The sequence below is a fragment of the Cebidichthys violaceus genome, unplaced genomic scaffold, assembly GCF_023349555.1.
Source record: "Cebidichthys violaceus isolate CVI_PGR_0920_01 unplaced genomic scaffold, fCebVio1.0.p SCAF_1, whole genome shotgun sequence".
Taxonomy (NCBI): domain Eukaryota; kingdom Metazoa; phylum Chordata; class Actinopteri; order Perciformes; family Stichaeidae; genus Cebidichthys; species Cebidichthys violaceus.
Window position 1 is genome coordinate 2,692,945 of NW_027176262.1, and position 15,000 is coordinate 2,707,944.

The following is a 15,000-nucleotide window of genomic DNA, read 5'->3' on the forward strand; positions in this document are numbered from 1 at the left end:
GAGAGAGAGAGAGGGAGAGAGAGAGGAGAGAAAGGAGCGAGTGGAGGGCAGCAGATAAGGCCTGAGAGGGAGAAGATGAGAGTAAAGTCAGGGGTTGAATGTGATTAGCAGAAAGCAGTAGAAGAAGAAGAAGGAGAGAGGGAGCGAGGGGTGATTGGATCAGGGAGGGGAGGGATGAAAGGGGAGAGTGGAGCAGAGGGTGAGTCACAAGGCGAATGAGAGTGATTGGGAACTAGCATGCTGCTTATTGCATGCCATGAAGAATAAATTCAGCAACCGGTCTGCAGGGTGTGTGTGTGTGTGTGTGTGTGTGTGTGTGTGTGTGTGTGTGTGTGTGTGTGTGTGTGTGTGTGTGTGTGTGTGTGTGTGTGTGTGTGTGTGTGTGTGTGTGTGTGTGTGTGTGTGCTGCAGAGAAAGCTATTAAGAGACAACTAAATTACATCTCACAAAAAGTCAAAAACACACACACCATGTTTAGAAGCACAACAAATAAGAAGTCATGTCTACACACACACACACACACACACACACACACACACAAAGGCTCATTTACATTGACTAGTGTCTGGATGACAGAAGGGGTCCAAGAACACAGACGGGCCCGTGGGTGAGAACACACACACACACACACACATATTTAGAAACACAATCTAAATATACACATGCACGAAGCCTGTTTCTTTCTTAGACGTGTCACATATCTGTTTGTGGAAAAAGCAAAAGTGTGTGTGTGTGTGTGTGTGTGTGTGTGTGTGTGTGTGTGTGTGCGTGTGTGCGTGTGTGTGTGTGTTAGACAGCTCCTGGAGGTGTTGATTGGGGGGGAATGTGCGCACGTAAGTGTGTATCTGCATGACACCGTCTGTCAGTCAAACAGAGGTGTCAGTCTCGCCTCCACTTCATAAATATATAAATATAAATATATATATTTTTGTAAATGTAAAATGTCATTTGTGTCACCGTTACTCTCTGAGCTCTCATCAGCTCCAGCAGCGCTGTATCTGGGGTCGTAGCGTTGTTGTGATGAGAGCGTCTCTAATGGCAACGACCACAAACATCCTCTCATCTGCAGCGGTTCATTCGCTCTCCGTCATTCAGCGCTTGGAGGATATTTCTTCTTCTTCTTCTTCTTCTTCTTCTTCTTCATCGTCCTGCCGTCTTCTCCTCATGAAGGTCCTCCTGTGTGTCACTCTCAGAGCCGGGAGGCTTCATGAATAACTTCTTACCGTTTACCGGGATCCTGTCTTAACCGTAAGGGGAAGTTCTGAGAGTTTCCTTCAAATTTAGTTGCTTGGAAGTTTCAGTTTCAGGAAGTCCAGCTCCTCTATGGAAACAGCACCAGGACTAGAAGTAGAGAGAAACACGTCTGTAGTGCAGAATAACACAGTTACAAAGCCAGGAATCATAGAAAAGAAGTGTGTACAAGTGTTATCAGTGCTCTCTGCTGCCTGGACTTCAGTCCAAGTTTGGTCACATGACTGTTGGTCTCAGCCGAGTCAATCATGGCTTCCTAATTGCGCAGAATTTTACAGAATCTGTTTCCAACAAACAGTGTTTTATTATATCACAATTTGAAGCTTCGTATTGACTGTTTGTTTTTTTTCTGACGGAGGCGTTTGCAGAGAAAATGTCGAGTAAAACCGTCTTTTCTTACTTGACTTAAAGGAACAGTTCCCTGAAAACTACAGATGAAGAGAATAATACCTCTTCTTTTTCTGCCATCTTGGCATGTTGAAGGAAAAGTGGATGGGTCTTCTTAAAATGCAAAAGACTGCTGACAAAACTAATAACACGTAGTTTACATGAACATGTGTTCTATATGCTGGAGATAAAAGGATAAACATGGAGTTAGAGAGAGAGAGAGAGAGAGAGAGAGAGAGAGAGAGAGAGAGAGAGAGAGAGAGAGAGAGAGAGAGAGAGAGAGAGAGAGAGAGATTAGTGTGAGGGACACCCTGACGCTCTCATCCGACCTGAACAAGAGGCATTATGAGTTATGATATGAACGTCCTGATGAGTCACCATGGAACTCATGTTCTGTTCCAGCAATTAGTCAAGTGTGTGTGTGTGTGTGTGTGTGTGTGTGTGTGTGTGTGTGTGTGTGTGTGTGTGTGTGTGTGTGTGTGTGTGTGTGTGTGTGTGTGTCGTGCTGAGTTTTATGCAGCGTGTTAATCGTGAGTTTCCTGTTTGCTTGCAGGTGAGTAAAGCGGATCTGATCGTGCTTCATGCAGTGGTCTACGTGTGTGTGTGTGTGTGTGTACTATTGTGTGTGTGTGTGTGTGTGTGTGTGTGTGTGTGTGTGTGTGTGTGTGTGTGTTGCTTTGTAGTGCCTCCATCTGCTGTGACTTTGATGTTCCGTGTGTTTTAACATGCATTAAGTGTAGTGGATTCCTGTGGTCCATACGGTGACGTGTCCTCTTAACAAAGTGTCAGAACCTCTGCTGGACGCACTCGGCTCTGCTAAAAGTTCTTCACATCAGAAGTAGCTGGCTGTCCAGCCCGGCTTTAATGAATTCATTTCTGGGTAATGTAGTTTCTTGTGTTTCTTTGTGGTCCCTGACGTGTTGCCTCGTGTCCCTGCAGTCTGCACGGTTCGCTGTCAGAAGTTCCTGATCTCGCGGGTCGGGGAGGACTGGATCTTCCTCATCCTGCTGGGACTCCTCATGGCCCTGGTCAGCTGGGTGGTGGACTTCTGCATCGCCATCTGTCTACAAGGTGAGGGAAGGAGGGAGGGAGGAAGGGAGGGAGGAAGGGAGGGAAGGAGGGATTGGAATTTGTACCTTTTTTGGTTTGGAGCATAAAGAGAGTTGACGAATGAGCAGGAGGCAAAGGCAGGTGAGTTCAGAAGAGAAGGATGCATTGTTAGGAATGAGGAGGTCAAGGAGGTGTTGATGACACATGGACCCAGACAGGGAGGAAGGGATGAGAGGTTGGAGAATAGGAATAGGTCAACTCTAGAGATGTCACCATACCAGAGATGAAGACGTCGAAACACGTGTACGTTCATCAGGTCAGTCCATCTCAGGGTCCGGTTTCCAGTTCTTTTAATACATCCATAGCAACTAGCTCTCCTCCTGACCATTTACAACACAGATTTGTATTTCACGATGTAGCATTAGCACTCGCTGTACTGTAGAAAAACGAGCGCCGTCACGTTTTCAGAGGTTTGGCATCGACGTAGTGCTGACGTTTCAGCTCTCTTGACCTCCTGTGACCCCTGTGAAGGCCTTTAAGATGACAAATATAAAACCAGGAAAGGATCATTAAGACAAAATATGAGACAAAATATGAAGGCTTACATATACAAATTACAATTTTACTTTAAATCACCTTCTGGGTCGAGGAGCCTTCATTACATTACATTACAGTCATTTAGCAGATGCTTTTTTCCAAAGCAACTTACAATTCAGTATCTATCTAGATACTGAATTGTAAGTTGCTTTGGATAAACTTACAATTCAGTATCTAGCTGCGTCTACGGTGTGTAGATTCTACACACTGTAGACGCAGCTACGGGAGCAATTTTGGGGTTTTAGTGTCTTGCTCAAGGACACATTGACGTGAGACTAGTAGGAGCCGGGGATCGAACCGACAATCCTCTGATTGAAAGGCGGCTCCACTTAGGCATGGTCACCCCAGTTCTGAATGCGTCAGCTGTTTGGACCCAGTTATACTTTTCTTGCAAATGGAGTTTTGTGTAAATCTGTCGAAGCCTGTTTTTTGACTTACGGCGTCGGGCTGCGGCTCCCTCGGATTTATTTCATTTGGACGGAGCAGCTTATGAGCCGTCCAACTTTTTTTTTTATTGCAGTGTGTTCAGTGAGTTTAACTCGGGAGACGTCCGTGTAATATTTCAATTCAACGGGACGTTCTCCGAATGATCCGGGCCCCTACAGGAGCTCGTAAACAGAGAGGGATCGCGTTCGGGACGGGGCCCTTGGGACGTTCACTGGAAATGACTGCAGAAAGTTTTTAATGCGTTGCCTGTGGTGGCTGAAGGAAGTTCTTAAAGGGGGTAGAAGCAGGGAGGGTTATAAAGCACAACGTGTGTGTTTAGAGGAAATGGAGACGATTGGAAGAGGAAGTGAGGGACGAAGGAAGGGATACAGGAAACGAAGGGGTTGAAGACAGAAAGGAGGAGTCGAGGTGGATCAAGGGGATGGATGGAAGTCGTCTTATGGCATCAACCATTTACCTAAATGAGTCAACTCTACGTTCCAGGAAGAGGAAGCTAGACGTCTTAAACATGATTGGTGGAAGTAAATGACAGGTTGTGTGTGTGTGTGTGTGTGTGTGTGTGTGTGTGTGTGTGTGTGTGTGTGTGTGTGTGTGTGTGTGTGTGTGTGTGTGTGTGTGTGTGTGTGTGTGTGTGCTCTCAAGGAGGAGCCAACCTAGTCTTGTCAGTTCCAGTTATGGTGTACAGTTCTTTTAACTGGATACAGAACATGACTAACCACACACACACACACACACACACACACACACACACACACACACACACACACACACACACACACACATACATACACACACACATTTGTCCTGTCTTTAAACGGTTTATATAACGGTTCTCCAGGATGTACATTAATCCCTATGTGTGTGTGTTTCTTACTGTGTGTGTGTGTGTGTGTGTGTGTGTGTGTGTCCACAGCACAGAAGTGGATGTACGGCGGTCTGGACAGTAACGTGTTCCTGCAGTATCTGGCCTGGGTCACCTACCCCGTGGTCCTCATCACCTTCTCTGCCGGCTTCACACAGATTCTAGCCCCCCAAGCAGTTGGTATGACCACACACACACACCTACACACACACACACACACACACACACACACACACACACACACACACACACACACACACACACACGCACACACACACACACACACAGGTGAATACCCAGAGATGCCTAAAAAGAGGCAAAACAATCACATTTACTTACGTTGATTGGTTAAATAATACTGCTAGATTAAGCTGCTGTATGTTTAAAATAACCTCTAACGTTAGCTCTGTATTACTGTCATGTTTACTGTACAGCATTCAGATGTGATAACATGCTACCAAACCCCAACCTTTATAAATACACAGAGTTCCTGTATAAGCTGTTCAGCGGCTCCAAATTGATTTAAATTCACAGTTTAACAAAAGTATCCCTCCGCAAACCACCGCCTTCAAGCGATGCATAATAATACAGATAACCTGTGAATGGTATTAAAATTGAAAAGGCCACACATTATGATGATGAGTGCATTTTTAGAGGCAATAAACAAGAGCATACGTATTGTTTTAAAGTCTTTGCAGATGCATATTTGTCTTTGTTACATGCTGACATACGGCACAAAGAACACAGAACACAGCAAGTTTATTTATACATCACATTCCAGCAACGAGGCTTTACGTAAAACATCAAAAGACGGAAACGCAACGCATGCATGTAAATACAATTAAAAACTGTAAATTAAGAGCCGAGACAATAGAAAACACAAACACGCTGAACATAGAATAAGACACGTGTGACATAGAATAAAACAGTGCGGCGTAAGAAATGATTTAACTAAAGGCAAACTGTGGGTGAATAAGTAGCCGCTGCCTCACAGTGTGACTGAACACAGTGACACACTGTAAATCCCCTCTGAGCCCCTTCAGGCTCTGCTTATCCCCCCCCCCCCCCCCCCCCCCCCCCCCAGGGTGGAGAAATCCTCCATGAGTTCTGCACATAATCACAGCGTTTATAAAATGCAGGTGATATTAGTCTGGATTCAGGGCAGCGCTCCCATCAGATGCCCCTGAAGTAATTTCCTGCTGCAGGTGTAGCGGAGTCTTTACCGTCACTCTCTGTAACGGAGGCTAAAGAGACGGGTGAGCTCCTGAGAATCGGGAGGTGTCTTCTGCTTTTAGTGAGATCCTCCTTTTATCTTTCAGGCTTCACCTCACTACACCACTGCTTTAGACCGTAGAGCCTACGGAATCAAACGTAGCGAAGCATCCAAAAAAATACAATAGATAAATAATAAATGATGGAACTTGGAAGCTGACGGTCTGCTTGCAGAGTTTACTAACTACAGAAGTGTTTTACAGAGTAGAATGTCATAAAAATTTGACGAGTAATTACTTAATGCGTTCTCTAAAATTAAATGTGCAAAAAAAAAAAAAAAATCCCATTTCCAAACTGAATTAATTATCCAGAGAGTTTTGAATTGAATCCAAAAAGCCGTGGCAGCCAAATTTGAATAAATCCAGTAGTTCCATTTGCAATGAGATTGTGAAAAATAGTCTATTGTTCTTTGAAATTAGCGTGCAATTTAGTTTTCAACCAGATGAGGTTTATCTTAAAGGAATAGTTGGACATTTTGTTCAAATATGTTTAATGCTTACTTGCCTTCTTGCTGAGTGTTAGATGAGGAGAGGAATGATATCTCTTTTAATGTCTCAGCGCTAAATATGAAGCTACAGTCAGCAGCTGGTGACCTTAGCTTAGCATAAAGACTGGAAACACCTTTTTTCCAGTAGAGTCTCCAGGAAGTTCCTTCTCATGACCCCCAGACATAACTTCCCATAAAACCTACAACATGTCTTTCTTACACTCTGGTCTCTGTACAGTTGAAACAAACAAGATGTTTTGGTGTTAGTGAGCTTTTAGAGTGTCCACTTAAAGAGTCAGTTGCTCGATGCGTTTGGCTTCTCTTTGAGTTGCCGGTCGGCTGTAAGCACCCGCTGTGCTTCTCTGCAGGCTCAGGTATTCCAGAGATGAAGACCATCCTGAGAGGAGTTGTGCTGAAGGAATACCTCACCTTCAAAACCTTCGTGGCCAAAGTCATCGGCCTCACCTGCGCTCTGGGCAGCGGCATGCCCCTGGGCAAGGAGGTAACACACACACACACACACACACACACACACACACACACATTGGCAAGCACCTCACAATACGATATGTATCACGATACACTTGTCACGATACGATATATCATGATACGATGTGATATATCACAATGCGATATATCACGGTACGATATATCACGATACGATATATTGCGATACGATATATCACGGTACACTCGTCACGATATGATATATCATGATACGATACCATATATCACGAAGCAATACAGTATATCACGATATATTCAATATATCACGATACGATATATCACGATACACTCGTTACGAAACGATATATCATGATACAATACCATATATCACAAAGCGATACAATACAATATATCACGATGCGATACGATATATCACGGTGTGATGTGATACGATACATATTGCAAAACTCTTACAATATATTCTTTTTTAACTTAAAATGCTAAAATGCACCGCAAATAAAATACGTACTTTATTCTTTTCCTTATTTTGTCTCTGACCGCACTTAACTTACATGCAGATGCCATAAACAGCATATGAAATAAAGTGTAAGTAGTGGACATATTAATACGCTATCGTCGAAAACAATATTGGGATAATCATTTATATCGATATTTTGGCACAGCCCTATTGTATGTACTGTATGCGTCCATGTGTGTGTATGTAGTCTCGAATGCAGCCATCTCACAGAATGGGAAGATGCTGGAACACAATGTGACAAACACACACAACACAAGCTGACAACTTCAATCATCAATCAGTACATGACTCATACGACAAGAGACAAAATGCAAGCTGCTCAAACGTTTGTTGAGGAAAAACTTGAGGTGAAATGACTCATGTATGCTTTCATGTTTCTGTGTGTGTGTTTGCTCCCAACACACACACAAACGTTTCCATTACAGAACCATCTCATTATGGCTGACTTTGTGAAGCAAAATAAATTTTCAACCTTGCCTCAAACTCAAAAACGCTGACCCATATTCAACGGTTATATTGTTTGCTGACACATTTTCAGTGATTCACAGCATTAAAGAAAAATTGCTTGTGATTTGAATACAGAATCCAGACTGGCACCGAGCTGCCATCGGGTTTGAACGCTCAGCTTACACAACATCCATCCGCTAAATGAGCACAGAGCACCAGCCGTCTGTTGATGTCTTATCAGTCATCAGAAACCCATGTGGGTCAAAGTGAGCAGGTTGTAAAACTGACATTCATTTCTCTGTATACATGTTACCCCGTAGTCGGTTCCACTTCATCTCTCACCACCGCTACGCAGACGACACACTGCTGTTTATTTCAGTTAAGTCATGGGTAGTATAGGTAACCGCCATGACGATTAAGGAATGAATGTCGCTGAATTTCCTCCATCCAAAACCGAGGTTCTTCTTATTGATCTTGATAACTTTGTCTCAGACGTGAAATCCGGCATTGGACAGTCAAACATCCAACGAGCTTGTGAAAACCTGCTTTTTCCAACTCTGCAACATCATAAAAATCAATAGGCAACATTCATTAATATCTTGGCTTTTTTCAACATACTAAAATACAAAGAGTATTTTTTCAGACATGCAACACTATGACATTTTTTCAACATACTATACTTGGACTTTTTAAGCCTTTTTCTTCTTTTTTCTACATGCTATACTTTGTTTTTATACATTTTTAGACAAACTTCCGTGGGTTTTCCGGAAACGTACGATACCCTCGTTTTATCTGGCCACTGGGTTGAATCCTACAACAGAATATGCAAATCCACACGCTTCAAAAGACTTCATCTGTGTCCTCTGTACTCGTACACGTGTCCTTTCTGTTCAGAGCTGTATATGCACGTTTTTTGCATGCAGTGAAGAACTTACTTTGTGCTGTATGAATACAATCTTACTTGCATACAGTACTGACATGCTACAACAGCTGAACTTCCCAGGGAAGCATAATCCTCCCCGGCTCATTCCTGTGCCAGCTCCCTATATCCCTGCGGCATGAATTACAAACGACGACTGGCACACGCTGGAGCCCGTATGCTTCAGGTTCAGGGCGAGGAGGAGTAAGAGTTGTGCGGGTTTAACTCTAGTCCTGGTCTAAACCCAAAGGGACTGAGAATACTGTTTTCATCTGGAGATTTAAGGAGCTCCAGCCTCGCTATTCAGATGTTGTTTATGTGTTGTGGACTGTGTGTGTGTGTGTGTGTGTGTGTGTGTGTGTGTGTGTGTGTGTGTGTGTGTGTGCGCGTGTGTGCGCGCATAATGTAGTGCACATCACAGTTTCTCAGTGTTTTCTTGCAAAAAAACATTTCCAGGTAAGTATGGCATCCCCCAAAAGACTGCCTGCCTAGCCTGAAGACATACTGAGAGGAAAATAAGCCTTCTCCGCACGCACGCACGCACGCACGCACGCACGCACGCACGCACGCACGCACACACACACACACACACACACACACACACACACACACACTCACACATCAGGCCCTTCTGGTTTGGATTCAGCCTCTCTCTTCCTCTGACGGGAGCGTGATTTGATGCTCTCACTTTTAATCCTGTTGGTTCCTCTCTGAACTTCGTCCCCAGAATTTTAATATTCGCTGCGGTCTTGGTGGTTGGTGGTGCGTTGTTAAAGTTACGTGCTGGTCTTGTGTGACACGTAACAAACGGACAGCCTCTTAACTTGTAACATGTTAACTTGTTTTCTGTTCGTCTTGTCAGGGTCCGTTCGTACACATCGCCAGCTTGTGCGCCGCTCTCCTCAGCAAGTTCATGTCTCTGTTCGGAGGAATTTATGAGGTAAGTCTTTAATCTAATTAATCCAACCTGTGTTTTAACGGCAAAACTTTGTATTAGATTATCTGTTATTCATTTCCACATACGCTTCGTTCCATGTACACCACATAAGCAACTTTTTCAACCACCAACTCAACTCTCAGCGCCATGTTTTCATCATCTCCTTGTCTTCTACACCGTGTGGTCTTTTAATGTGGCGTGATCCGAGTGGATTAAGAATGTGGACGTCAGTTGTTACCGTGCGCTCAGAGCAATAAGCCCAACGGACACGATTCAAGATGCTCACTTTGTTCTGGTCATATTTTCATTGACGATTAATAATGTAAAAATATTGTAGAACTGGACTTCAGTCGTGACACATGCAAGGAATTTGGTTTGGTGATTGATGCGTGACAATAAAGATTAACATTAATTCAGTTCAATTCGCTGATCATCAAAAATGTATCGGAGAAGCAGCCGGTGAAGCATGTTGAGAGTGAACGATGAAGAGGAGTCGGGTCGAGAGGTCCCGGGTGTTTGAAGGAGAGTGAAAGAGAAAGGAAAAGACGTGAGATGATGACAGCGGGAGAAAGAAGAACAGAGAGAATCACTGAAGACGAGTGTAGAGCGAACGGTTCAGGACTCCAGCCTGACGAGAGATAATAAGACACGAGCTTCAGCACCTGATGAAGGCTTTAGTTCTTTAGTTCTAATTGTTCAGCTAACAAGTGTAGAACTTGCTGTGCACAGATTATTATGTTCTCCTCACTTATTTCATCTCTTGTAAGTAAATATTTGTTCAGTTTGTTATTGCTCAGCAATTTAGATCTTCAGGGAGGAAAAGATGCAGAAGTGGTAAAAAAGAAAATACAGCGATTTTATTCTTCGTCGTCTCCTGCTTCTTCTTCTTTTCCTTTTCCTTCTTCTCCTTCTTTTCCTCCTTCTCCTTTTCTTTCCTTCTTCTCCTTCTCTTTCTTTCTTCTCCTCTATCCTTCTCTTTTCTTCCTTATCTTTCCTTCTCCTTATTTTCCTTCTTCTCTTTCCTTGCTCTCCTTCTCTTTCCTTCTTTTCCTTCTCTTTCCTTCTTCTCCTTCTCCTTCTCTTTTCTTATTCTCCTTTTCCTTCTTCTCCTTCTCTTTCCTTCGTCTCCTTCTCTTCTCCTTCTCCTCCGTCTCCTCTGTCCGTTGGGATCATAGTCCGGGAGCTGTGAAGGCAGAGAGACTTCATCTCCCTCTCTCTTCTCTTGAAGACGTGAGCGACTCTCTTGAGGGATGAGATGTTGGGAAGAGTTGGAGGGTTTGAAGTCTCGGCGCTGCATCCTCAACGTGTCCTGGATCCCACAGAACCAAACTGTTCTGTAGATCAGCTGCATGAGAGAGTCTAAAATATGTTCTAATATTAATGAGTGGACACCTGCACGTTCAGCCTACATGCGTTTGGTGAACATCAAACCGAATGGGCATTAATGTACAGCCTCCACTCTTCTGCAGGGATTTGCTCCCATTCAGCCATGTGTTATCATTTGTCGGGGGTTAGTCTTTGGAATGAGCACATTTCAACATAAAAAGAGCAGAGAAGAAGATTTATGAACCAGCAGATGTCTTATTATTAAGTAATGAATAACACGATTTTTTAATTTAATAGATTAAAGAATTTGATAGTTTAATAGAATCATTTGTTTTGTTTTTGTTCTGTTAATTAATAGGAAGCAAAATATCAGTAGTTCAAACACAAAAAAGGGAAATTAATTTTGAATTCTCAACTTTTACCTGAAAGGGAAAACTGTCTCATAAGCAGGCATGCATGGAGCACATACAGCCTTGGACATAAAGCACAATAAAACATATCGTATAAAATCCCAAAAAGCCAATGGAAGGACCCCGTTGGTGTGACGCTAACTTCTGAGGTCGGCCAACAAAAACACGTCTTTAGTTTACATCCCTGCAACACATTCTGTCCCTCCATCTCCTCCATTTTCTTTTACTGCCGATCCACCTTTTCATCTTCTCTAATCATCATGATCCACATTGTCTCCTCCCCCTCCCCTCCCCTCCACAGTGCTGCATTGTATTGCATATTAATGCTGAGAGTGTGTGGAAGTGTCCCTCTGCAGCAGTTCCCGGTCCTCTCCAGAGTTTTGAAGTGCACTATGCTGATGTGTCCTGTGGGCTGTTAAGAAGAAATAAATAAATTAGCTCTTTGTTTCAGCGTCCATGCTTTCAATGGCTTGTTGAACTGAACGAAGAGTCGTGGAGAACACCGTTCACGGGATCAGATCAAATGAAAAGTGTTTTCACTTGGCTGATTAAATCGTATAAAATATAATAAAATCGGATCATTTGTTCAATCTCTCAAAGATAGTACTGGCAGTATGTGTTTGGTAGTAACTCTGTCTCTTACTCCCACGCTTCCTGAAGGAGCCCAGTCTTGTGGGTATTAAGGTAATTCAATCGCTCAGTTACCCAGCATGCCCCACAGTCAATGTTCCATTCCCCCCCATTGTTTCACGCTGCAAAAAAATTCAAGTTGAACCAAAGCTTCATATTTGTGTCCAGACCAAGTTTTTATCCCAAAATCCACCCTGACACAGTTGGTGTCTTTGGAAGACTTCTTATATTTCTGTTTTTCGTTTTTGCTCCATCAGCTTTGTGATTGTGATCAAATTGCTTTGTAATTCAAAGAGATTGTACAGTTGTATGTTCAACGTATTCTATTTAATGTTTGATATGTGCTCCGAGTCTACATATGTATTTGTTCTTCCAGCTAGTAGCTATAGATAGATGAATGGATGAATGCTCTTTATTCATCCCAATTTTTGAAATTGTTTTACAGCAGCAGGTTATCCATACATTAGACTGGAGCATAAAATACACATATCAACACTAGAGATATATATTTATAGAATTCACCGCATGAAGAATACATTTTAATACACTATAAATACAAAAAACAACTAGACGATAAAACATAAACATAGGATAACATACTCACGTATGTTTCACGTCTGTTTCTGTGTTTGTTTCAGAACGAGTCGAGAAACATCGAGATGCTGGCGGCGGCCTGCGCTGTGGGAGTGGGCTGCTGTTTTGCCGCCCCCATAGGAGGTGAGTTTGTACAGAAATATATATATATATATATATATATATATATATATATATATATATATATCAACTGTACATCATGTGATGTACAATAACACAGAGTGAGCTTTATGTCACTCAGTGGGGGGGATGTTATAGTCATCATCCCGTGTTAAATTTAGGGCCTCCGTATAAACTAGTACAGATCTCACACCACACGTTTGTGCGAGTGATTTATTTATTCATAGGCATACAGATTTTTTTTTTACAGCTCGGGAGTCTGTCGGGACATATCTGGTGTTGCCATGCCATACTATGGAAGCCTTGAGGGGAAGGAAATGTGTATGTAGCTTGATCTAAAAAAAAATTCTCCTTTGTTTTTGACTTAAGAACAAGTTGAACAAAAAAGGTTTTGGCCAAAATAATAATTTTAAGTTATTTTATTCACCTTTTGTTAATTATTTTTGTGTATATTGTTGTAATACTCTTTTTGGCCACAAGAGGCTGAAGTGCACAACTACTCCATGTTCTAAAAAAGACAAAAAAAACATCTACATGCTCTCTAAACACAAGGTACATAGGTTTTTAACAATGTGTGTAAATTAAAACCTCACCTGGAAGAAAACATGAATGCTTTTAGTCTTATTTAGATCATGAGGTAGTGGTGCACTTCTGCCTCTTGTGGCCAGTATTACAACGTAAAATACCAAAATAAATAATTCACCTGATAAAACTTGTTTCACAGATAAAAAATATATATATTTTGGCAAAACCTTTTTCCTTCATCTGCTCTTAAGTTATAAACACAGGGGTGGGGGGGGGGGGAGATAATTAAGATCAGACTTTATTTATTTTATCCCTCAGGCCCTCTGTACAACTATTCAGAACCTCCAGAAATATCAATTTCACTTATTTAAGGTCCTGCGTTTTCATATTTGAAATAGCATATTAAATATACCTTCTACTTCTAGGGCAACAACAGCCATTATCACTGTATTACAGTCTTTTTATATTGTATTATCGATCAGCTTTTGTGTGTACTTCATGGTGTGGCGTACACAACGGTCAAAACTACGACCAGTCCATGTTGACGTTTGATTGGCATGCCATTATATTTGTGTGTTCCAGGTGTGTTGTTCAGTATTGAGGTAACATCCACGTTCTTTGCGGTGAGAAACTACTGGAGAGGTTTCTTCGCCGCTACCTTCAGTGCCTTCATCTTCAGAGTGCTGGCTGTGTGGAACAGAGACGAAGGTAAGGCGGACTCGAGCGCTCAAAATGCTATAGATGGATGTTTGGAGGAAAGATTTTAAATACCTTTACAATTTACAATAATAAAGGTCTGTCAAACTGCCACGGTTTGGGTGCAATTCACACAACTTGTTGCGGAAGTGTCTTAAACATACATTCTCTCTAGTGTCCACCAGGGGGCGACTCCTCTGGTTGTATAGAAGTCTAGTCTAAAATGGCTCTACTTCTCTCTTGATTTATTCCCTCAGTAAACATTGTAAACATGAGTTTATGGTCTCAATCTCTAGTTTCAAGTCTTCTTCAATACAGCATGATGTTCATTTATTACATTATGGTCCATTTAGAGTCAAACAGACCATAAAGTAGGGGATGATTTAGGGGCGGGGCTACACAGTGATTGACAGTTCGTTGAAAACGCAGAACTCAAGGCTTCAAAGCGACCGTCCACAAACCAAAGTGTGACATCACAACGACTATACGTCCACGTCTCATACACAGTCTATGGGTTTTACATGCAACCAGTGGAATGAGGATAACAAAGCGAAGTTTAAACTAAGTTTAAACTCTCAGCCAATCGAATGGCTTCCTCAGGATTTGCTTCGTCGGCTCAACTTTTTTACATTTTCTCCAACACTCTGTTTACAAGACTGTCTGGTCTGGAGTTCGGTGAGATTAGGAGTTGGGTCATCACCTCCACCTTCCATTATTGGCAGAACTTTGCCTGCTGTAACACCTGTACAGACCTTGTGTTTTTGTGATTTTTGGGGGATTAGTTTTGGCAGCAGCCTGTTCTCTTTCCTAACTCCAGCTTTCTTTCATCTCTCCCCCAGAGACCATCACAGCCCTTTTTAAAACCCGCTTCCGTCTAGACTTCCCCTTTGACCTCCAGGAGCTTCCCGCCTTCGCCGTCATTGGGTGAGTCTTGACTGGCGATTGGTTAATTATTTTTGGGATTTCACAAATACGTACATGTGGCGGGGCTCCAAACACCGTCAGTGCACATGAAATATGAGCTTTGCTAGTGATACAGTAAAAAAAAATCAATAATT

General features: G+C 42.5%; 1 protein-coding gene across 2 annotated transcripts in view; it reads left to right on the forward strand.

Moving 5' to 3' along the window:
- The window catches only part of LOC137869042 (chloride channel protein 2-like), a 115,568-nt gene that overhangs the window by 57,906 nt on the left and 42,662 nt on the right, over positions 1–15,000 (forward strand). The window contains exons 4-11 of one of the 2 annotated variants that reach the window (XM_068706140.1): positions 2,578–2,709; positions 4,646–4,774; positions 6,722–6,855; positions 9,567–9,644; positions 12,038–12,061; positions 12,646–12,724; positions 13,829–13,954; positions 14,782–14,866. In XM_068706140.1, coding sequence (XP_068562241.1) covers positions 2,578–2,709; positions 4,646–4,774; positions 6,722–6,855; positions 9,567–9,644; positions 12,038–12,061; positions 12,646–12,724; positions 13,829–13,954; positions 14,782–14,866 — 787 coding nt within the window. The remainder of the gene's footprint in view (positions 1–2,577; positions 2,710–4,645; positions 4,775–6,721; positions 6,856–9,566; positions 9,645–12,037; positions 12,062–12,645; positions 12,725–13,828; positions 13,955–14,781; positions 14,867–15,000) is intronic. The other variant, XM_068706148.1, reaches the window with a different exon arrangement.